The sequence below is a fragment of the Xiphophorus hellerii genome, unplaced genomic scaffold (genome assembly GCF_003331165.1).
Source record: "Xiphophorus hellerii strain 12219 unplaced genomic scaffold, Xiphophorus_hellerii-4.1 PGA_scaffold_75__1_contigs__length_250000, whole genome shotgun sequence".
NCBI classification, from domain to species: Eukaryota; Metazoa; Chordata; class Actinopteri; order Cyprinodontiformes; family Poeciliidae; genus Xiphophorus; species Xiphophorus hellerii.
The window spans coordinates 1-21,907 of record NW_022587650.1 but is presented as its reverse complement, the minus strand read 5'-3'; the positions used below and the strand labels follow the sequence as shown (position 1 = coordinate 21,907).

Sequence of the window (21,907 nt, the reverse complement as noted above, 5' to 3'; positions counted from 1 at the left end):
TATTAGAAAAATGTATTTTCTCTGAGCTACAAGAGAATTTCCGGGTGAAAATCCTAGGAATTGAGCTACCATAAATATTGCCACCATAAATATATAACATAATGGAATGCGTTATGGTTTAATTGTTAGTTGGAAAGCGCAAGTATATTTACTATTTTTTGAATTTATTGAAATTTATTTATTAACAGAATTTATTGAAGAATACAAATGTCTTAAAAAGGCGCTTCCGGTGACTGAATTACATGCTTACGGTTGGTGGACCTTTTTCAGCACAACACCGGTAAACCGCGCAAGCGCAAGAGATTGTTCGCTTAATGAACGTTAGGTGGCAACACTTCCTCTGCCAGTCTTCTTAAATGAGGTGCTGTCCTTTGCTCTTTTTAAAATACTTTTTTTCCAGTGTCATTTAGAGAAAGGCTGCATCGACCGAGTCGCTATTGTACCAGCGGAAAATAATACATAGTTGTGATTTCATCAGCAGTTTAGGTCACTCTGTGTATGGGCAGCTGTTTCTTGGGGATTGCTGATTTAGGCGCAACCCTTGTGCGTCAGGATATAGGTCCGTGTTGAGAGTTTTGTTTACAAAATGGATGAATTTAAAGGCTGTAATCTTGACTACTTTCCAGAGAACATTTTAATTGACGTACTCTCCTACTTAAGCGTCAGAGAGCTCGTCAGAGCTGGGAGGTAAGTATTTTTGCTTGTGAAACAAAAAGCTGCTTTTTCTTTGTTGTGACTCATTCAAATGAGGTTTTCTGTTGTTGCTTTTGTTTTTCCTGTCGTGTAGAGTGTGCAAGAGATGGAAACGCCTCGTTAAAGACCAAAGACTGTGGAGAACAATTGATCTGACTGCATGGAAAGGGGTAAGAGTAGATTTTTGTTTATAATTTGTTTTACAAAAGTATTTACGTCCTTTAAACTTTTCCACATTGCCACAAGCGTCGATATATATTAATTGGGATTGTATTTCTTAGAACAATACAAAGTAGTTCATAATTGGGAGGGGAAAATTAACGGATATAGGGATCTCAAAACTTTCCACAAATAAAACTCTGAAAAGATTGGTGTGAATTTGCAATCTGCCCTTTTTACTCTGACATACCTGAATAAAAGCCATATTGATGAGGACAAGCTTTTAGAATGAGTCTACTTGAATGTGTAGCAGTGACGTTTTAGAAAACATTAGAAACGTTTACGTGACTTGTAAAAGCTGTGACCAAATAAATTGCTCATATCAATGTTCAATTCAGAATGTAAATGTATTTTTCTTTTCCCTACTGTTTTGTGTGATATAGAATATACCATATTTAAAGTACATTTCTATTTTGTTCTTTTACTGTGTAAAGCCCAAGTTATCATGACTAGCACTATACATCTTTATTATGGAAAATGTTTGTGAAAATACTAATTTCTTTATTTTCTAAAAATACTGTGTGTGAAGCAATTTTATATAGTGTTCATGTTTGATGCTATTGTCTACAGATACTTTATTATCCTCCTATGTCACTTTATGTGTTTGGGCACCTATGCAGTCAGTGATAGAAACTAATTGTTTTTTTTTCTTTCCACCTCTCTCACATCCATTCATGGTCTGTCCGCTGTGTATTAGGTGACGTCCCGGATCCTTTGGTTCCTTCTGCGTCAGTACCTGGGTTGTGGACTGAGGTGCCTTCGCTTGCGTGGTTTGTTGCTCTCTGCCCGAGGCGGCACCTTTCTCTCTGAGTCTTGGCTCAAGGCTTTGTCCACCAAATGTCCCCGCCTGAGTAAACTCTGTCTTCTGCATGCTGATCTCAGAAGCTTACCAAACTGCCAGATCCTGCCCCGATCTTTGCGGGTGCTGGAGTTGCGTGGCTGTGAGCTGCCTCGTAGTTTTTTCAATCAAAGCTTGCCTACTTCACCTGGTCTACCTCATGAACGAGCCGAAGCCACATGTAGTGTTGGTGCTCAACAGAAAGGACGCTGTCAGAAAGGGAAGGGAATTGCTTCTCCTTCGGGAATCGGTGTCGAGAGGTTGGTCCTCAACAATGTCCCATCTTTTACAGACCAGCATCTGCAGAATCTGGCATCCTGGGAGAGGCTCAGTCGGCTGGAGTTACGCGATACCTTTCGTGTAACAGCAAATGGACTTAGGAGCTGTGCAGCCAAAGAAGGCCTCTCAGGGCTGGAAGGGCTTTCAAGACTCAAATATCTTGAAATAGGCATTACAGGACGACAGGGCTACCAGTTACAGATGGCCTCCCTTGGACTGGGGGCAGGGTGGCTTGGACTAGAGGAGCTGAGTCTTGGTGGGAAGGAGGTGGGACCGGGCTTGCTCTGTGCCAGCCGTCTGAAGGACCTAAAATGTCTGCATCTTTGGGCCTGTACACTCAGCGAGCTGCAGATCGTGCGGAGCTGCAGGATGCTCCGCGGGCTCCGCCAGCTGGAGTTTTTAGACGTTACATTCCAGCCTCGGCAGAGTCCTCCTGCAGAGGAAGGACAGGAGCAGGAAGGTGGAGAGGAGCAGCAGAATGAGGAGGGAGGTACTGGTGGAGAAAGTAATGATGAGAACAGAACACTGGATGGGACTGATCCCTTCCCAAGTCTGCGCCGCTCACTGGCTGGTCTGTTGCCATCATGCTCGCTGGTGTTTACTAACTGCTCTGTTCAGATAAATGTAGATTGAAACTATTCAAGTGGCTAACAAGCATTTATTCCCTTTACAAGACAGTTACTGGGAGATTTTGAAGTTTCTATAGACAACATAGAGAACATGACAGGGTATTGCAATGACTATAGACTATAGTTTAACAGTTTGTGAATATGGTTTTACAAAATTTGTCAATGTAATAGGGAAAAAAGAGCTAGACCATCTTGATTGGATATGGCCTCCATTGTAAAGCTCTTAGTTTTGTTACGCCTAGTACACATAATTTAGTATTTCAAGCAGAACAAGTTCTAACATTTACATGCAAAGCCACATAAAAATAGAAGCAAAGAAAATTATTCTAAAGAAACTTTAGATTTTTCAGATTTCCGTAGTTAGATCTTTAAAAGATCACTTTTTTCAAAACTTAGTGATTTGCTTGAACACTTTGATGAATCAAAATTTTTTAGCTCTGTTTCTGAGCTGCATGTTCATCAAGTAACAGTTAAGTTTAACTACAAGTATTATCTTACTGTTACTATATTACCAACCAGTCGGTTTAAAGTAACTAAGGTTACTACGCAAGGAGAAACATGTTTTCACATTGAGGAAAAAATAAACCATTTGCAGAACATCTTAATGTAAGACAAAGCAGAACATTCACTTGTTGTCTGTCAACAGACATGCAGGTGTTTGAGTCAAAGTACTGAAGATGCCGTAAGAAAAAATCCACCTGTTTCCTGTTGCCTAACTGCTTTCTAACTTTGTATACACTCAGAAAATCATGTATTTTCTCATGTGAAGGGTGGTTTAACGTTTTTATGACTATATTCTTTCACTTAGTCTTTGCTGATGTGACTTTTAAAGGTGATGAGTACAAAATGATATCAATGTTTTTATTTTATTATCAACAAAAATCATGGAAGATTTGGAGTAAGGATCTAAATAATGTTGCATTTGACTTCAAATCTTGTAATAATGAAATTGTTGAAAATATTTTTTTGCAAATAAATTCTGAGTCATAAATGGTCTTTCTTTTTTTTTTTTTGAAAATGTCAGTTATTTTGAAGCTTTTCTTTAGGTGAAGCTTTTCTACTTTGGTTGGTTTTAACTTCATGTTAAGTGCCAAGAAAGAGTATTTGCCTCCTTGTAGATTTCTTCTATTTTGACTTTTTCTCCCATTGAAAGATTTTCCCATCATGAAGCAAAATGTAACATCTGACAAACATTACAAGAGCAAATGCAACACAATTTTTAAGTGCTGATTTTTTATTTTTAAGCAGAAGAAAACATCCACAACTGCCATTTAAAAAAAAGATAATTCCATTCTTCTCAGCATACAATTTATTGTAATAAAAATAAACGTGTTTAATCAGTCTAACATAGAAATTTAGCCACTTCGAAAGCTATTTGAAATATAATATCAATGATTTCCTTATAACATTTTGACATTAAGAAAGAGATGAATTAAAATGAACAGAAATTTGTGGATCTCATTTGTTCAGCGTAGTAACACAATTCTACATCAATTTGAAGTCTTGGTCACATGAAGCTCGCAGCTGTTAAAGAATAATCCGTACAAATATTAATATAAAATAAAGGATACTTTAATTAAATCAAGCGTGCCTCATTGCTGTAGTGTAGTAACACAATTCTGCATTGATTCTTAGCGTATAGGTCACGTGAAAGCTATTAATTTTGGAAGGTCTTTTTGTTTACATATTTCGACCAACTCTAATGTGTTGACGGTCCCTAATCCAAAACAAACACTTTCTGGAGCGAGTACACAGGTCTCTCTAACCGGCGTCGTGACAAGCTTGGCACGATAAGCCATTGCTGCCTCTAGTGAATCACAGAGACAATGTCTGTACAATATCCAAATTAAAACTAAATTTACTGCAGGAGTACAACCACTAGGAGAGTACAACCGAATATTTAAAGCGAAAGGGGAAGGATTTGTCCAATCAAAACGGTTTAGGGTAGCGTCGTCGCTCTAACTCCAACAACTCCAACCCCTTCCCATACCGCGGTCCAACAGCATGCGAGCACAACATAGGGCGGGACAAATGATATTACGGACCAATCACGCACTTCCTTCCTCTAGCTGTTCCAACCAATGGGATGGATTTGTGTACAAAATGACTGACAAATCCTATGCGAGCAAACGGGCATTTTGAAAACGTTGGCGGTCTGAGTGGTTGTAAAGTCAAAGTTGGACTCTCAACGGTTTTAAAATTAAAACCTTTATTTGTTTCTGAAATGCAGGTAATTATTACGTTTTTATATCAATAATTAGATGCAAGTCGATATAATTTTAGTTTTTTTGGACAGCTTTTCGGAATATGTTGTTGAGGCAGTCTTTAGCTAATTTTAGCTTCGTGTCTTCAAACAAATCACGTTAGCAGGAGGCCAAATTGTACACATAAAATGACCTATTTTCAGCTAAACTTTATATAAATGAGCAAACATGATGTAAAGTGGTGATTAAAGTAAACTCTGGAGTCTGAAATATTAACTTAAACGTCAGCGTTCTTCAAAGTTTTTAAAGTAAGTCTTTGTTTAAATAGGCTGGATCGTACTAACAACATTTTGCCAGTAATTTCCAATGTAATACAATCCTGACATTTACTAAAACCCCTATATTGGTGAAAAAAATCAAAAAGTGGAAAATTTTAGCTGTAGATGGATTTGACTCGGCACTCAATATGTATTAAGGTAAATTTCTTCAGAATCGGGGACCAGTATAATCGGATCCTTTTTTCCTTTGTTTACAGAATAAGGAAAATCATGAGCCCAGGGGTCTTCAAAGACAGGTTAGTGGTAATTCTCCATTTAAAAAAAAAAGTTAAGCTCAACCTTCATTGTGGTAAGCCTATAAAAATACATTTACTTGAAACATGGGATTCAATATTGGTTGAAGTAATAACTTTTGTTATAAGGTATGATTGTACCCTGTTATCTTTTTACTCTGAATTTCAGTTTGCACCCCTGAGTGTGACTAGACCACAACGTGTTCTTGTGAAGCCCAAAGTTGATTCAGAGAAAAGTTATGTTACAGGTAAGCCTTTCCTTATATGTGCTAAATCAGATTTGCATAAACTCACATCTGTAGTAGTTTTTCATGATTTATTGCTTTAAGGTCCTGGGAGAGAATGTGCCAGTTCATCTTCAATTTCACCACCAAGGTAAGTTCATTTACAAAAGCATCTTATCTGTTTATTTTGCTTTATGATGATAAACATTTTGCTAATTTATATCAGGAAACTTACAATTGACAACTTCGACATTGGTCGACCTCTTGGAAAGGGCAAGTTTGGCAATGTCTACCTCGCAAAGGAGAAGAAGCACCAATTTGTTGTGGCGCTGAAGGTGTTGTTTAAGTCCCAGATGGAAAAGGAAGGTGTGGAGCATCAACTGAGGAGAGAAATTGAAATTCAATCACATCTGAAGTTAGTAATTCAGGTTTTGTCATATTTCTTTTCTGTTAGACTTATTGTATTTTGTGTAAATTATATAAGTGATTTTTCTAGCACTTTTGGACAGCTCAAAACTTAGCTCAAACTTATAAATGGTCACAACAAAGATTAGAATATTATCTTTGAATGTATTTGAGTAAATATTTATCACATCACTAATGCAAACCTATAAGATATTGGTTGCACCACTTAAGATTAGTTATCGAGTTTAATTTTGTAGTAAAACACTATCTTTGTGATGGTTATTTGACTATACTGGAAACATTTTAGGTAAAAATTATGACTACAATTAAGTGTAAGTTTTCTTCAGTATAAAGCTTGCAAAGTCAGTCATGCTTTTACCACATTTTATGTATTTTTGTTATAATTTAGAGAGACCGATACAAAATAGAGTATAAACTTCAAGTGGAGGGCAAATTATACATAAAGTTTAATTTTTTATTTTTTTTCCTTTTGAAATTATGTTGATGAAATGTGCGTTATTCGTCTTCCTCTACTCTTATTCGGTGCAAACGTCTCTTGAAGTTTTAAGATGGGCTAGCTTATGAAGCAGTATCTAAAGCCATGGGCATTTTACAGAGTTCTGTTTTATCTATTTTCTGAATATGGATATATTATAGTACAACTGCACATAAAATGCCAGAAAACACTGAAGTGTGTGGTTGTAATTTGAAACAGGTTTTTGAGTTGGACTGAGTGGATAACGGTGACAGATTCTTGTTTTATCATTCTTTTTACTTTAAGGGCATATCTTATTTGACCATTTTTACACGTTAAGTATGTTTATTCAGTTTTTTTTTCTTCTCTTAGACACCCAAACATCCTGCGTTTCTACAATTATTTCCATGATCGCAAGAGGGTTTTCTTGATGCTGGAGTATGCTCCACGTGGAGAAATGTACAAAGAACTCCAGAAGTATGGACGGTTTGATGATCAGCGCACTGCAACGGTAAAAGCTGATTTTAAAAAAGAAAAACAGAAGACGTTGTCTTCAATTCCTTGTATATTTGTTTCAGTGCATTAATCAAATGTTAATTTAAAATTCCAGTACATGGAGGAGATATCTGACGCGCTGATGTACTGCCATGAGAGGAAAGTGATCCATCGTGACATTAAGCCAGAGAATCTACTTCTTGGTTATCGTGGAGAACTGAAAATAGCTGACTTTGGTTGGTCTGTCCATGCACCTTCTCTAAGGTAAGTATCTAACATTTCTGAGAACTGTTGGACTATGCTGCCTCTTAAAGTAACTTATTTTAGCTCTTCATGCTCTTGTTAACTCTCCTTACAGACGTCGCACCATGTGCGGGACATTGGATTACCTTCCTCCTGAGATGATTGAGGGACACACTCACAGCGAGAAAGTGGACTTATGGTGCATCGGAGTCCTATGCTACGAATGCTTAGTTGGCAACCCGCCCTTTGAAACAGCGAGTCATACAGAAACGTACAAGAGGATTATGAAGGTTTGTGTTTCTTTGCAGGTATAACAAATTTAGACTGCTGAATTCAGTAGTTGTGCACAGAAAAGTCTGGTTACTTTGGTAAATAAAGTGCTTCAAGAAGACATTTTGCTATATTTGGCTTCAAAGTATGAATGATTCTGTATAAGGTTATTACAATATAACCTTGAGTAAACTAATTATGGTAATGCGGTACTTTCAAATTTAAAACGTGTCTTTATTTAAAAAATGACAATTCTACTTCCTGTTAAATATATGTTGTATGACAGTATTAGTTTTAAATACCTTGTTGTGAAATAAATAAAAACCTAGGTATTTTTCGCCATGTTGATCAGTTTTTTTTTGTTTTTGTTTTCTTCTTTTTCTTCTTCTCAGGTGGATCTGAACTTGGCCAAAGTCATCTCTGATGGTGGACGGGACCTGATCTCAAAGCTGCTCCGCCACAACCCCATAGACCGTCTACCTCTTCAGAATGTTATTGACCACCCATGGGTGAAGGCCAACTCACACAGACTCCTTCCACCCACCTGCCCTATGAAAAAGCCCTGAACTCCCTAACCTGCGGCCTGTTTTCTGAATGTTTTTTACTGTCCTTCAAAAGACTCTGCACTAGTCTTATCACTGCCATGATTCCGGCGCATTTTGTAACTGGGGATACATTATACCGATAAGCAGTGGATATCTGCCTCATTTAGCTGAAACCTTCAATAAGGGTTTTTAAAATTAAGGTTCACTTCTTTTGCTTCTAAGTGAAAATGCATGTTTATTGTAATTGATTAAATTGCACCTATTGTTTGCAAATGTAACAACTTTTTTTAATACAGAATTTTTTTTGGTATTTCTACTATTTACATTGGTGGTTTAGTTGTTCAGTGTATTGCTTTTAAGATGTTGTATACTGCCTTTTAATAACAAGTACTGCTATTATTACTATATTGGCTCATGCAAGTATTTTCTCTAGATCAAGGTGGGGTTTTTGTAGCTCAGATTGGAAAGTATGCATTATTTTATCTCCTGTTAAAGTCCTTAAAATTATATTCTTTACATCAAACAAGTTTGTACTATGTAAAAAGATTTTTTTCTTTTTAAATGGCACAGACACCTTTACGTGTGTCTTTGCAACACATGTAAAGGTTAACAGATTTCTTTTGTTTTTGTGCTTAAATATGTTAATCAAGTTTGAGGTTTGTATTTAATATAGCAGTTCCAAATAAAGTTTAGTACTATTAGTGACAGTAATTATAGACGCATGCCGGCAGTCATTAATTGTCCTACGGCTATTCATGACAGCAGTTTTTCTCGGCTGTAGACCATGAGGTAGCGTGGCCGAGCGGTCTAAGGCGCTGGATTAAGGCTCCAGTCTCTTCGGGGGCGTGGGTTCGAATCCCACCGCTGCCAATCATTTTTTGTCCCCTTCGATTAAAACTAAAACGGTCGAGGATGTAATTTTGCTAGAATTTTAATTTTTCTTCAAATATTTTCACGCATGAGTGTTTTGCTGTTTGACGCTCTGTTAAGTCAACTGTAAAACCCATTTATTAGCCAAGAATAGTACACTTGTATCAAAACAGTATTTAACGTACCGCTGTTGAAATGGGGCAAATTTACTTTCTAACTTGGTTGCTGGCTTCTCAGAATTGAATTAATTTACTGAAACATACCTTCTTTTCTTTTATTAGTAGACAGAATTTGTCGCCACTTGGGGGCGCTCTGGGTTTAAAACATACACATTGACAGCAGAAAAAAATATTTCCACGACGGTAGAAGACGTTACATTAACAATCAGCAAAAAAAAAACAAACATTTAAAGTGGATGAGTGATACATTTGAAGTGAAGCATAGCTTCACTGAAGTTTTAGTCGTCATTAAGAGACAATGCCCTTTTAGTACATTTGCGATATTCAGCTCCACAAAGGAGAGGTTAAAAAGGTTTTTGGATACTTCGATAGAATCGATTATAGCTCTGATCCGCACTGCTTTATTGAATGTCTGAAAAGTCATACAAATAAAAACGATGGCTTTTAAACCTTAGTGTTACATTCAACACAGTTTGTAATAGACAGTACTACCACTGACAAAACGTACTAAATAAATAAAAAAATATCTTTAAAGGATCCTTCAAAAGTTTAGAATTTTGTTCTTTATCTGAATATTAGACTTTTATTTTGGTGGGGAAAAACCATTAGCAAGTTCTTCCGGCTCATTCTCGAAGCGCTTTTCTTCTAGTGGACGTCACTTCCCCAAACAGATAGCTTGTGCTCTTAAAGTGGGACATCCCCTGATGTTTATTCAATTTCTGTGCTATTTTAACCCATAAAATAAAGCCAGGTTTCACCGAAACATGGCTGGTTTGCCTCCGGGGGACCCGCAGCTGGTCTCAATGATCGTCAGTCATTTAAAAACACAGGGACTCTTCGACCAGTTCAGGAGGGACTGTCTAGCAGACGTTGATACAAAGGTAACGGTCGAAATCACAACTTCTTCTGTATCAGTGTTTATGCTGCTCATGAAAAGATTATAGTTTAAGTAGATGTTGTGTTGTGTTTCATTAGTATTTTCAATCCGTAGCATGTTTACTAACTATGTTTTGGGAGTTCCTCAATGTGAGCTATTTTTCCCCTCATTGGATTTGTTTCAAAACGAGTCTGCAATTTAATTTGAATCTAAATTTGTTGTAAATGAAAAATACGAGATTATTAAATCCTTACAGCACTAACCGCATTGTCACACCGTACTTGTGACAACGAGTTTCTTGGGGTCCTCAAGCAACCGTTGTCAACATGCCCACTTTGTAGATGACTTTGTAGCTTTTTGTTTGTCTCTGAGTAGATATTTGCGAAATACTTGTGATTGATGTTTTGCAGCCAGCTTACCTGAACCTGAAACAAAGAGTGGACAACTTTGTCTCCAATCACCTCTCTAATCACACATGGAGCCCTCATCTGAACAAAAACCAGTTGAGAAACAACATCCGGCAGCTCGTCCTGCAGTAAGGGGAAAACTGTATATTTTTCTTATATCTTTTTTTAAAAAAAGCCACAGTCTTCTTAATAATCAGTACTTTTGAAGCCAGATATTTACCATAAACACATGTCAGAACGTTTTAGTCACTTTTATTACTTCTTCAAGGTCAGAAACATGCCGGTACATACACTAAGATTACTCTTGACACAATTTTCCTTAAAGTGCCACGTTTATCTGAAAGTATAAACCACATAAGAATGGACACGTTGCTGTTCAGGCAGGAGGTGGTGGCTACTATGTTCAAAGAATACACTTGTTTTTTACAGGACAAAAGGAAAAGACCTCTTGAAAATCCTGGCTGAAGCTGCTAAGAGTGTCATTATCCACAGAAAAGAAAGTTAAAACAGACAGCAGCATAAGAAAAGAATATTATGTAAAAGTATTGAAGCAACATCTCAAGAGCCATTGTGTCTTCCTTTGCATAACACTAAATTAGTCACAAAGTGGCATAATGAAAAGAAAATTAGTTCTAGCATTTAAGAAATCAAAATAATTTAGATGATTTAAAACAGGAACATTTTTGTCTGGTTTAATCTCAGACAGTGAAAAAAGAGCAGTGGTGTGTAGTTTTTATTTTATTTTGTTTTTAATGGAATCTTTGTTAATATCTGGTTTCAGTTACCGATACATGTATGTATGATTTTCTGACACTTTTTGTATTTGTTTCCCTCACAGATCTGGAATGCTGGAGCAGGGGGTGGACAGGATTGTGGCCCAGGTGGTTGATCCCAAAGTTAATCACATCTTCAGGCCGCAGGTGGAGAGGGTGGTCCGTGAATTTCTGTCTCCGGGCAGCTGCTCCGAGGAGCCGCCACTTCCTCTGACACCAGCAGAGATCAAGACGGACAGCAGCGTTCCTGAACAACGTATGTAACGTTTCATATATTCCCTTGATGCTTTCTATGACTGCAGAATAATCTCTTTCTGTTTATTCTACTACAAAATTCAGAAATTATCTTAAACACATATTGATTTGTCCACAGCTTCATCATCAGCTTCAACTCCCGGCAGCAACGCCATGTCCATCCTGGATACCATAACTTCTCTTAATCAGGAGGCAAACGTCAGGACCAGCTCAGCAGCCGAAAGAGGCGGTAAAATCCAAGTTCTGGATGAACCCATGGAGCTGGTGGAGGAGAACGAGCAAGACATGGAGGTTGTTGAAGAAAGTGACGATAGCCAGGAAGGAAGGTCACTGGAGGAGGCAGTGATAGGAGAAATCCAAACAGCAGAAGTGAAGACGGAAAGCTTAGAAGAGCAGATGGAAGTGGAAAAAGAACAAGTAAAAGAGGAGGTTAAAACTGAAGAGGAGGAAGCAGGAGCTTTGGTGCAAGCAGAGGAAAAGAAAGAAAAACCTACAAGCAAAGTGAGTGGGAAGGTCTCAGATGACAAGTCTGATGATGAGGCAGTGAAATCTACTAGTCAAGCCAAGCAGAAAGCCAGAGAGCGGATAAAAGAGGGTGAGCTATATTTTATTTTTATGTTTTATGAACAAACAGCTGCATAATTCACTGAGTACAGTGCATTTGTGTTAGTAGAGATATTTATTTTCTTGTTTTTGAATCGAAGTTCTTAATAAAACATTTCATTATGAATCAGACTTGATTTTTTTAAGAAGTGTGTTTCCACTGTAAACATAAAAGTTTTGGACATAATTTTTAAGTCTTATATTTTAAATGTGTTCATTCATCGATTAGTTTTGGAAAGTTAAAGAAAAGAAAATAATTTATTATCAAATCTAGATATTTTCCTACTATTTTATTTCTAAGATATTGTTTATATTCTTGTTTTTGAAATGATAGAAATATTACAGTCTCTTCCTGGAGGGGTTTACAAACCTTGGTGCCTTATTCCAAGGTGACCATTCTTATGAACCATTGGAGACAGTAGGTAGATGGATATATCTGTGGCTGACCTGCAGTAATGTGGGCCCGAGTTCAGTTATTGTAAGGAAGGAAGAGGTGGGTCAAAAATCTTTGCTGCCGCTCCTACCTCTGGTCATGAGATATGGATGAGGACCAAAAGAACGGGATCAGTAGTCCATAAACCAATATGTTTTTTCAGGCTAAACAAAGATTTGAAACGATTGTATTTATTTGGTTCGCAGAATACTCTTTGGAGGACTCAGACCTCGAAGGCCTGAGTGACATCACGGTGAGCTCCGTCCACACCAGCGACCTTTCCTCTTTCGAGGAGGAAAGTGACGTGGAGGAGCAGCTCTCCGATTCTTCCGAAGAGGGCCAGCTTCCGCCAGATGGTCTCTGCCTCCAGTTTTTCATTGTTGCTACAATTATTTTAAACTTTTTATAAAGAATCAAAGTCAGAGTTGGAGCTTTTTTTTGTTCTAGTTTGATATTGATTTATCTGCAGATGACGATGAGAAAGCGGAGAGGAAACACACCAGTGAGGAAGCGGAAGGCGAAGACAGGGAGCGTAAACCCCGCCGTAAAGCATATGTCCACAAACCCTTCCTCTACTCTCGTTACTATAGCGACTCGGATGATGAGGTTACTGTGGAGGAGCGTCGCAGATCTGCTGTGAGTTCACAAAAATGTGGTTTAAATGAGGAGAACTTTAGTTTTTTATGTTGATAGTAAATTTTCTGCACGGTCGCACAAAGAAAATGTAAATTTTGGATTTGTTGATTTATCAGGCAAAAGACAAAGAAGAAAGGCTGCTGAAGAGGCAGCAGAACAGAGAGCGGATGGAGGAGAAGCGCAAACAGAAAGCTGTGCAGGCTGAAGAGCAAGGTGTGTTTATTTGGATCTTTGTCTTGGAATGATGCATAAAAGTAACATTCTTCATACAATTTCAACCAAAACAGACAAATTGATTTTTTTTTTTTTAGAACATCTGTTATTTCCAACTAATTCAACCTCAACCCAGGCTTTAATTAGGTCAATGTTACCCCCAACAATTACTTTTCTACACTCTTTATTTCATTCCCACATTTTCTAGTTAAATAGTTGAACTTTTTATGCTTTGCCACACTCCAGTTACAAACTTCAATGCATTGTAGTGAAATTTTCTATGAAGTGGAAGGAAAATAATACATGTTTTTATTTTTTATTGAAATTTTTGACCTATTAAGTATTTTTGGTCTAGTTTCTAGTGCAAACATCTTAGTACACTTGAAATAATATAAACTACTTTGTTGTAAGTAAATAATTCCTCAATATTGAAAAGAACTAGTTCCATATTGTTTGCCTTATAATAAGAGAGTTTTCCCCATGTTATAAGTGCAAAAAATCTGACAGTTGAATTAGAACCTTTTCATCAATATGAAGTTATTATTGACTTATCACAAACTCTTATATCTTGCTGAACAGTTACTATAAGTTACTTTGGTCTTATTTCAAGTGTGCTAGGATATTTGCACTAGAAATTAGACCAAAAATACTTAGTAAGATTTTGTGTGTTGTCAATGTAACAGAAAACACATGTGGAAGAAAGCTAACACCTTGTTATATCATAGCTTGTTCGTGCGTTTGAATACCCTAGTCAAAGTTCAGACTTTTATCTCCAAGAATCTGTGAGAAGACTAGAAAATTGATGTTCACAGATTCACTCCTTCCAACCAGAGCGTGACTGAGATGAGCTAAATTCAAATATTTTGCAGGTGTCTTAAAGTGTTGAATACCATGTTGTAATTTCCCTTTGCAGTGTGAATCTACTGCATCATTTAGCATGTTTTTATCTTTAACAGACAGCAAAAAAGCAAAGTGGTCTGACGCTGCTGGCGTGGAGAGCCCCAAGGCAAAAGAAGCCCGCAAAGAGAAGAAGGTCCTGGAGAAAAAAATGGCGCTCAACAGGAAGAGGAAACTAGACTCAAGGTGTGTTATTAGAAGCTCCACTTCTAAAAAAAAGCAAGTACTTTAGAAGTTTTTTTTGAGGATTTCTAAACTTTCAAAATGTTGAAAATGTCTTCCAGAAAAGAGGGAGATGTTTCGAGCAAGAAAAAAGGAGAAGCAGGAGAAATATCCAGGAAAGTGGTATGAGAATGCCAACAGAAAGAGGATCAAACATGTTTGTCATTTGGATGGGTGAGCTGTTACAAACCTCCACTTTGTTCTGTTGTTTTGAAATCCAGGAAGTGAAACCCTTAGCCTCAAAGACCCCACAAGCTAAACTAGTGAGACATCTGTCCGAGTCTGCATCGTCTGACGACCGGCTTGGGCGGACGAGTGGCGGTGTCTCCGAAGATTCCTGCGACACAAAGAAGCTTCCTGACAAAAGCCAGACTCACTCCTTCATCCTGGATCTGGAACAAGGCTCCCAAGAGGCACTCAAGCATCGCTCGTTTGGGAAATTTGACCGTCTGCCTCGCAAAGAACGCAAGGAGAAGGAGCGCAGCCAGTCTGATGAACGTTCCAAGCTCAAACAGAAACACGAGAAGAAATCTGAGCATCTGGTGGATGAAACTCTGCAGAAGGACAGCAGTGCTAAAGTTTCCTCCGAAGAAAAAGTCGAAAAGAAGCTTAAGGTCAAAACTGAGAAAAAAACTTCTGGAAGTACTCGAGAAGGAAAGGTGATAGAAGACAGCACTGATGAAGGAGGGGCTAAAGATGCCAGGAAGATAAAAGGAGGGTCTGTGGAGAAGGAGAAAATAAGAGAAAAAGAGAGGAGCAAAGAAAAGGAAAAAGCTAAATTGGACAAATCTGCCTTTAAAAGTGATCTGAAGCAGCTGCTTCGCCCAGATTCTGCAGGATCCTCTGAGGATCGCTCTGACAAGGAGCCTGGCTCTGACGTCAAGAAGAGAGAGAAACACTCCAAGGAAGGGTTGAAAAGGTCAAAGAGTCACTCTGAGGACAGACCAGGAGACAGACCCAAATCTAAGCTGGACAGTGAGAAAGAACGGAGTAAGGCAGAGAGCCAGAAGACACAGAAACCAAACACTGAAGCTGACAAAGATCCTAAAAAAGCTAAGCCTGCAGAAAAAGAGAAGAGTACAGAAAAACCAAAGGCAAAACCCAAAGAAGAGGGAAAGTCTTCCCTCTTAGTGAAAACAGAAAAGAAATCTCAAAGTCCTGACATCAGAAGCGCTGGAGGATCTGCTGTCTGTAAACCTGAAGCAGCAAAAGAGAAGAAAAAAGATGGAAACACTAAAGAGCAGAAAAAAGTGTCTGAAGACGCCCCGCTTGAGAAACCAGAGCTTAAAATTTCTAAGAAGAAGCTGGAGAAGAAAGACAAAGTTCCAGAAAAGAAGGGCGAGAGTCCAGAAGATAAACCACAGAAAGACGACGAACTGGAAACCTCGGATCAATCCGCCAAGTCTTCAGCTGTCGAGATGGAAGATCCACCGAAGAAACAACATCCTTTACAAGACACGAACACTGAGTCTGATCCTGTCGCTGCCACGGTCGCCGCATCCTTCTCAGACGACACCTGCGACGCTTTAAGTGACATCACCCCCGAGCCGTCCGAGGGAGAGACGGAGTCACGGCTCCGCGAGATGCTGGGGGTACCGGCCGAGGCCGACGCCCTGCTGGCGCTCATGGACGTCTGTACGTCAGCCGAGGCCAGGCTTCCAACTGCAGACCTGAAAGAGGAAGTGACTCCTGAGATGGAGCTGCAGGACGCCGACATGAAGATGAAGGAGGCCGCTCTGACGCTGCTCTCCATGGATCCTGACAGCACGGTTTCATCCACCTTAATTGTCCAAGACATGAGGGAGGAGTCGCCGCGGCGTTCGCCGGATCCACAACAGATTGAAACGACTGCAACTGAGGAGGAGAAGCAGCTCACTCCAGTGGAGCTCAATCAAGCAAGTCAGCAATCAGCCGCCGCAGAAGAAGACGCTCTTTTCTCTCCAGAGGAAGCGTCTCTTCAAACTGAGCCTGAAACTGCTGCATCTCAACAAGCTGCATCAGGCGAAGAAGAGATGCAGCTCTCTCCAGTGGAGGTAGCACCGCAGGTTCAGCTTCATCCCACTGAAACTTTGCTAACCGCATCTCAACAGACTGCGACAAGCGAGGAGGAGAATTCACCAAATGCAGCAAGTGGCAATGAAACCATAGCAACAGCATTTCCACAAGATCCTGCGGCTGAAGAGGAGAATCAGCTTTCTCCCGGTCAAACAGAACCAGAAGTTGAGCTCACAGTAACTGAAGCCGTGGCCGCCGCGTCTCCACAAACAGAAGAGGTGGAGCAGCCCTCTCCAGTGGAGGCAGAACCTCCAACTGAGCCTGTTGCAACTGAAGACTCAGTGGATGCACCTCAACAAGCTGTTGCACATGAAGAGGAAAGTCAAATGTCTCCAGAGGAAACTGCATCTTTAACTGAGTTTACTACCTCTGAAGCGACACCAGATGCAACTCAACAAACTGCTGCAGCAGAAGAGGAGCAGCAGCTCTCTCCAGTGGAGGCAGCACCTCTAACTGAGCACACTGAAACTGAAAGTTTACCAGCTGCATCACACCTAGCTGTGGACGAGAACCAGTTCTCTCCAGTTCAGACGGCACCAGAAGCCGAGCGTCCTGCAACAGAGACGGCATCGGCTGCCTCTCAGCAAGCTGAGAAAGAGAAGCTGGTCTCTCAAGTCCAAACAGCATCTCAGGTTGAGATGAGTCCCACTGAACCTTCATCATCTGGATCTCAACTTACTGCTGCAGGTTTGTAGAAATGAACAAATCGTTGAATCTCAAAGTTCAGAGTTTTTTTTATTCCATAAAATAGTCAATGAATACAATTTAAAAAATATTGACAAGATATTTTTCTAATGCTATAAGTAAAAAAAAAATCTGCCAATGGAACTGATCATTTTTGTCAGTATTAAAGAATTATTGACTTAAAACAAGTTCTTATATCTTGCTGAAAAGTTACTTGTAACTTGCATCTGTTTATGGATGACTCAGAACACTCAGAATCCAAGATGGACACAATTGAGTCGGACATGTCGGAGACGGCTCCACCGCTGGTAATTAAAGAAGCTAAAATCACCTAAACATTCAGCGATATTAATACTGTTATCAGAGAAAAACTACGGCTGTGTTTCTCTACAGGAGGATGAATCCACTTCAGACAAAAGTCCAGCTCATTTTGAGGATGAAGTAATGGAAGCTGCTGAGATTTCAGCAGACAGAATTATAATAGCAGCACCAGCAGACAAAGATGAGGGTAAATTCTTAAACATGGTTTTTATTTTACTTTTTTTTTGTCATTTAAATCTTCTGAAAAATGCTTTCTGTTTGACAACCTTTTTTTTCCATCAGCATTGTTGCCTGTTGTTGAGCCAGAAACGGGAGAAATCACCAGCAGCAAAGGAGAGAGCCTGGTTTCTGACTGCACTCAGCAAATCTCCCAGATCCCCAGTGAAACTGGTGAGCGCTGACAGACTGATGTTGACTTGAATGTTCCAGCTGCCATTTGGTTGTTTTAACCTTGTCTTCTCCTAAAGAACAAGAAGAACAAAGTGCTGCAGTCCTAGAAGCCAGCAACGAGGTGAGCAGAGAACAACGCTACGGTGAAACAAATATAACTTAGTTTGGTTTATTTCAAGTATAAGTTCTGACACTTATTAACTTTTAAATTCTAGGCTGTGAAGGGAGAAGGGGAGGAAAACCAGACAAAAGATGATCAGTGTAAGGTTTCATCAAATATGCTTTTTTTATTGAGTCAAAGAATTATGTTTAGCCACTTATTTTTAATCATATACATATATAGCTGAAACTGAGGGTCAAACGGTGGAGGAGGACAGTGAAAATAACCAGAGAAGGACTGATAATCGTAAGAGAAAATTATTCCAGTTTCATCAAATTTATTTAAATAAAACAAATAGTAAGGAATTATTTTCTTTTATTATGTAGGTGAATCTGAGAGTAAGACACCAGAGGAAGGTGATGGGGAGAAGGTAAGTCATAGTCTTTTTATTAGCTCTAAAGTTCCCTCCAACCAATCATATTCATTATTTTTTATAATTTATTTATATTTCTCTGCTTCCACTTGGTGTAGATGGAAGTTGACATATCTGACAAAACTGAGTCTGGAGAAACAAACTCGGAGGCCAAATTAGTCAAACAAATCAGTGAGTCGAATGTTTATTTTTCTATTCTACTAACATCTGTGATTGTATATGTAAGTGTGATTTTTCTCTTCCTCTCACAAAATATTCTAAATATTCTTCCTTTTGCACTTAATCTAGTTTTGCTGTCTGCCTGTATCTTGCAGGTAATGTCTCGAGCACAGACAGTCAGGAAGATGGGAGGAGCTCAGATGTGTCACAAAAGGTGTGCTGTTTTACATCCAGCTTTATATTTTTAAGTGAAAATATTTGTTTGGTGACTCAGCTTTCATCAGGAACAATTTTGTTTTACAGGAAGAGAAGACTGAAAGAAGAAGAGGACGTAAAAGAAAGCTTCCAGTTAAAAGTGGTGCGTTTAGTTTCATTTATTATTATACTTTAATCAAACTTTAAGATTCCAAAGCTTTTGTTTTGGCTACATTTGAAACCTTTTTAATTATAGGAAATTAATTAATACTAATGAGGTAGATCGCAATATTATTCTACGTGTCTTTAAGTTAGCGTTGGAAAATGTCAACTCTAACAGAGCATCACTCTATACCACCGTTCTCTACAGGCTGTATGATGATCTTTTTCTGAAATGTTAGTTTCACAACAAATGTAATGAGACTCACTAAAACATTTCAGTGTTACAAAATCCAACAACGGGAAAGACAAGGGCATCACTGTATGCATCACAACAGAAAATTCATCTAAATAAAAATATCAACAGTGAATGTGGGCAAAATTGAGCCATAGTGAAGTTCTGCTGTTATTTTTCACACAGTAGATGGCACTAAGGATGAAAAGGATGAACAGCGGTCTGTTGAGGCAAGTATAACCTTGATCAGATTTTAGCTTTATTCTCAAAAAACGTTGGGGTTAAAGTATTTCAATAAAATCTTAAATCATTAGGAAAGTGACCAGGAGGTAAAAACACCTCGCAGAGGGCGATCTTCCAGAAACGCCGAGCAGCTGGAGAAGGAGCAACAAAAAGAAGCGGAGAGATCAGAGAAGACGCCGGGTCGTAGAGGAAGACGTCCAGGAGCCGTAGCTAAAGAGGCAACAGATGGTGGGTCGGCCATGTTTGATAAAGAAGATATTTCAAATTTAAAAATGATGACATTACATAAAAACACCATTTTGACGATGAGGTATATATTTGAGATTCTCCTGACCTAAAAAACAAATTGTTTAAAATTCAGTAATTTCTCTTATTAATGCCTACATCATTCTGTGCTATTCTTTGCCACAATAATAAGAAAGTGAAATGATAAAATGAAGCTTGATTTCTCTTCTCTCTGATAGTGTTTTTAACCGTTACAGCTGACTCTGTTAGAAGGTTGACCTATGCTGGGAGGACTGGGTAATGTTTGATTCTTTGTTCTCTGATGTTTTTGTCTAAATTTTTAACTCTAGATAATCAGGGGAAAACTGAAGCAAAAGCCGAGGACAATTCTGGTCAAACAGCATCACTCGAAGAAGCGGAAAAAGAAGAGGTTGGTTCAGAATATTATGTATTTATGTGGAGCTGCAGCTTTTATAGCAAGTGTTTTGCACATCATAATCACATAATGCATAAGAAATGTACTAACTTTTGAACTGCAAAACTTCAAATACTTTCATTTCCTTAAAAAAAGTTTTACTTTGAACCTTTTTCAGAGCCCTGAACATAAATGTGAAGCACAGAAAAGTAATGAAAGCGAAAGTGAAGTCAGCCTGCCTTCTCCTGCTGCAGACGAACGTGAAGTTACTGGAAAGTCAGACTCCCAGGAGAGCGGGGACACGCGTGAGTTTGTTTTACTATCACAGTGGGGCTAATTTTAGTTTATTCGGCAAAGTGAAGCTCTTGAGTTGAGAAGGAAACGCTGGTAGCAGTACAAAATCCCAGAAAATAAATGGCTGTAATGTATTTACTTTAGAAAGTATTCCCTCCTCTTGTGTGAAAATGTGTGGATTCAGGCTGACTGAAAAGCAAACTGGGCTTCTGCAGGCGCTGAAGTTGCTGTGTGTGAAGAATGAAAACTGTGTTCCTGGGGACATAAAACTTGATTTTTTGTAACTACGGTAATCAGATAACACTGGACTTCTTTTACTCAGACCACAGACTAGAAATGTCTAATTATTCAAGTTGTTTTCATCCATCTAATCTGTTGATCTTAATGTTTTGATTATTGATTAATCTAAATGATTCCTCCAATAAAATATTTATGTCTTTAGCTTTTCTTTATACAAATTTTCAAATTTTAAGCATAACTCAAAATAAAATCTAGAGATTTATAGTTTACATGGCAAAATATAGTTTATACATTGCAATCTTTAGCATAAGCAATGTAAAAGCAAACTGAATTCTTTATATGATTCCAAAAAAAAGCCTTTGCTATCATCTGGTCAAATATTAGAGCTGAGATGACACATTTAATTTCTCAGGATAATTCCTTTGATTAGGATTTATTAAACTCAATCCAAACTAGCAATGTAAAGCTATGACAGTCAAAATTAAGTTCACTGCAATATATTAGATTTCCCTTTAACTAGCCAAAACGTTTAAGATAATTTATGCCACATTTCACTTACATGTAAAGTAGCTTGTTTCTTTAGAAACAGTTTTTGCTGTTGAGCCTCAGCAATCTAAGATTAACACAATTCTTCTGATATGAGAAGAAAAAAATAAACAATACTGTCAGAAACCTCAGTGAGAATTATTATCATTGTATGATTTTGACAAATACTCAGTTATTAAATACAGTTTTAAATTAATTAGCTTTTATGGCTCAGAGACATTATCTGTAACATCTCCAAACTTAAAAATTAAGTTGATTTTTTGCAATTTTTTGCAAAAAACCTTCAAAAGTCAGTTTGCAGTTTTTTTTGGCAGTCCTTGGTTATAAAAGTTTATTTTATAACCACTAGCAAATCTTTGTATGAGAGGATTTTTGTGAAGAACAGTTTGCTTGTCTGCCATTGCACATCATACAGTAGGCCATGTTTAAATTCCAGGTAAACAAGGAGTGAAGAGGAAGAGATCAGAGGAAACAGAGGAGTCTGGAGAGGTGAGAGGGTTTTTTTCTTTTTACGTTTGGACCAAACTGCTGCTGTTGCTTTTCAATTTCCCCAATTTTCAATTCTGCAGGAAGCTGAGGCTCAGCAGGGGCTGGCAGAGGATGAACAAGAACAAAGTGAGGAACAAGATGACAAAAATGAAGGTGAGAAGCTCATCATTAAAAAGAAATAAACAATCTGATTATTAGCATAGATTGGTTACTGTGGTGTTACGGATGAATCCTTATAAAACATAAAAAGTTTTTTTTCAGCACTGTCC

The 21,907-nt window shown here is 38.3% G+C and overlaps 3 protein-coding genes and 1 non-coding gene across 4 annotated transcripts; all 4 read left to right on the top strand.

Moving 5' to 3' along the window:
• Positions 1-46: 46 nt before the first annotated feature.
• Positions 47-3,656, top strand: LOC116716623 (F-box/LRR-repeat protein 12). Its single transcript, XM_032557446.1, has 3 exons — positions 47-687; positions 788-863; positions 1,610-3,656. Exons 1-3 carry the CDS (start codon positions 587-589, stop codon positions 2,660-2,662), a joined length of 1,230 nt encoding a protein of 409 aa, XP_032413337.1. The 5' UTR covers positions 47-586; the 3' UTR covers positions 2,663-3,656.
• A 1,114-nt stretch (positions 3,657-4,770) lies between these two features.
• aurkb (aurora kinase B) lies at positions 4,771-8,804 on the top strand. Its single transcript, XM_032557455.1, has 9 exons — positions 4,771-4,888; positions 5,398-5,436; positions 5,603-5,681; positions 5,763-5,808; positions 5,884-6,072; positions 6,910-7,048; positions 7,148-7,296; positions 7,391-7,565; positions 7,938-8,804. The coding sequence occupies exons 1-9, from the start codon at positions 4,778-4,780 to the stop codon at positions 8,109-8,111; spliced, it is 1,101 nt and encodes a 366-aa protein (XP_032413346.1). The 5' UTR covers positions 4,771-4,777; the 3' UTR covers positions 8,112-8,804.
• A 74-nt stretch (positions 8,805-8,878) lies between these two features.
• trnal-aag (transfer RNA leucine (anticodon AAG)) lies at positions 8,879-8,960 on the top strand. The gene has a single exon. It is a non-coding gene; the product is annotated as a tRNA-Leu (tRNA).
• Positions 8,961-9,784: 824 nt separating this feature from the next.
• bod1l1 (biorientation of chromosomes in cell division 1-like 1) lies at positions 9,785-21,791 on the top strand (the record flags this gene model as incomplete). The annotated part of the gene is made up of 26 exons (XM_032557449.1): positions 9,785-10,020; positions 10,427-10,551; positions 11,262-11,452; positions 11,570-12,046; positions 12,694-12,843; positions 12,957-13,123; positions 13,240-13,336; positions 14,293-14,419; positions 14,518-14,578; positions 14,677-17,197; positions 17,441-17,502; positions 17,588-17,702; positions 17,798-17,905; positions 17,983-18,026; positions 18,121-18,166; positions 18,249-18,311; positions 18,392-18,435; positions 18,537-18,609; positions 18,753-18,811; positions 18,901-18,955; positions 19,373-19,416; positions 19,501-19,657; positions 20,005-20,084; positions 20,248-20,374; positions 21,586-21,638; positions 21,719-21,791. Coding segments are annotated over exons 1-26 (5,236 nt in total), but the record flags the coding sequence as incomplete, so codon positions are not given.
• Between the last annotated feature and the right edge of the window lie 116 nt (positions 21,792-21,907).

Coding starts and splice junctions, on each gene's coding strand:
- aurkb (XM_032557455.1), top strand. CDS start 4,778: ATGCGAGCAAACGGGCATTTTGAAAACGTTGGCGGTCTGAGTGGTTGT. Junction 5,809..5,883: donor TCTTCAATTTCACCACCAAG/GTAAGTTCATTT, acceptor AATTTATATCAG/GAAACTTACAATTGACAACT. Junction 7,297..7,390: donor GTCCATGCACCTTCTCTAAG/GTAAGTATCTAA, acceptor CTCTCCTTACAG/ACGTCGCACCATGTGCGGGA.
- LOC116716623 (XM_032557446.1), top strand. CDS start 587: ATGGATGAATTTAAAGGCTGTAATCTTGACTACTTTCCAGAGAACATT. Junction 688..787: donor GAGCTCGTCAGAGCTGGGAG/GTAAGTATTTTT, acceptor CCTGTCGTGTAG/AGTGTGCAAGAGATGGAAAC. Junction 864..1,609: donor ATCTGACTGCATGGAAAGGG/GTAAGAGTAGAT, acceptor GCTGTGTATTAG/GTGACGTCCCGGATCCTTTG.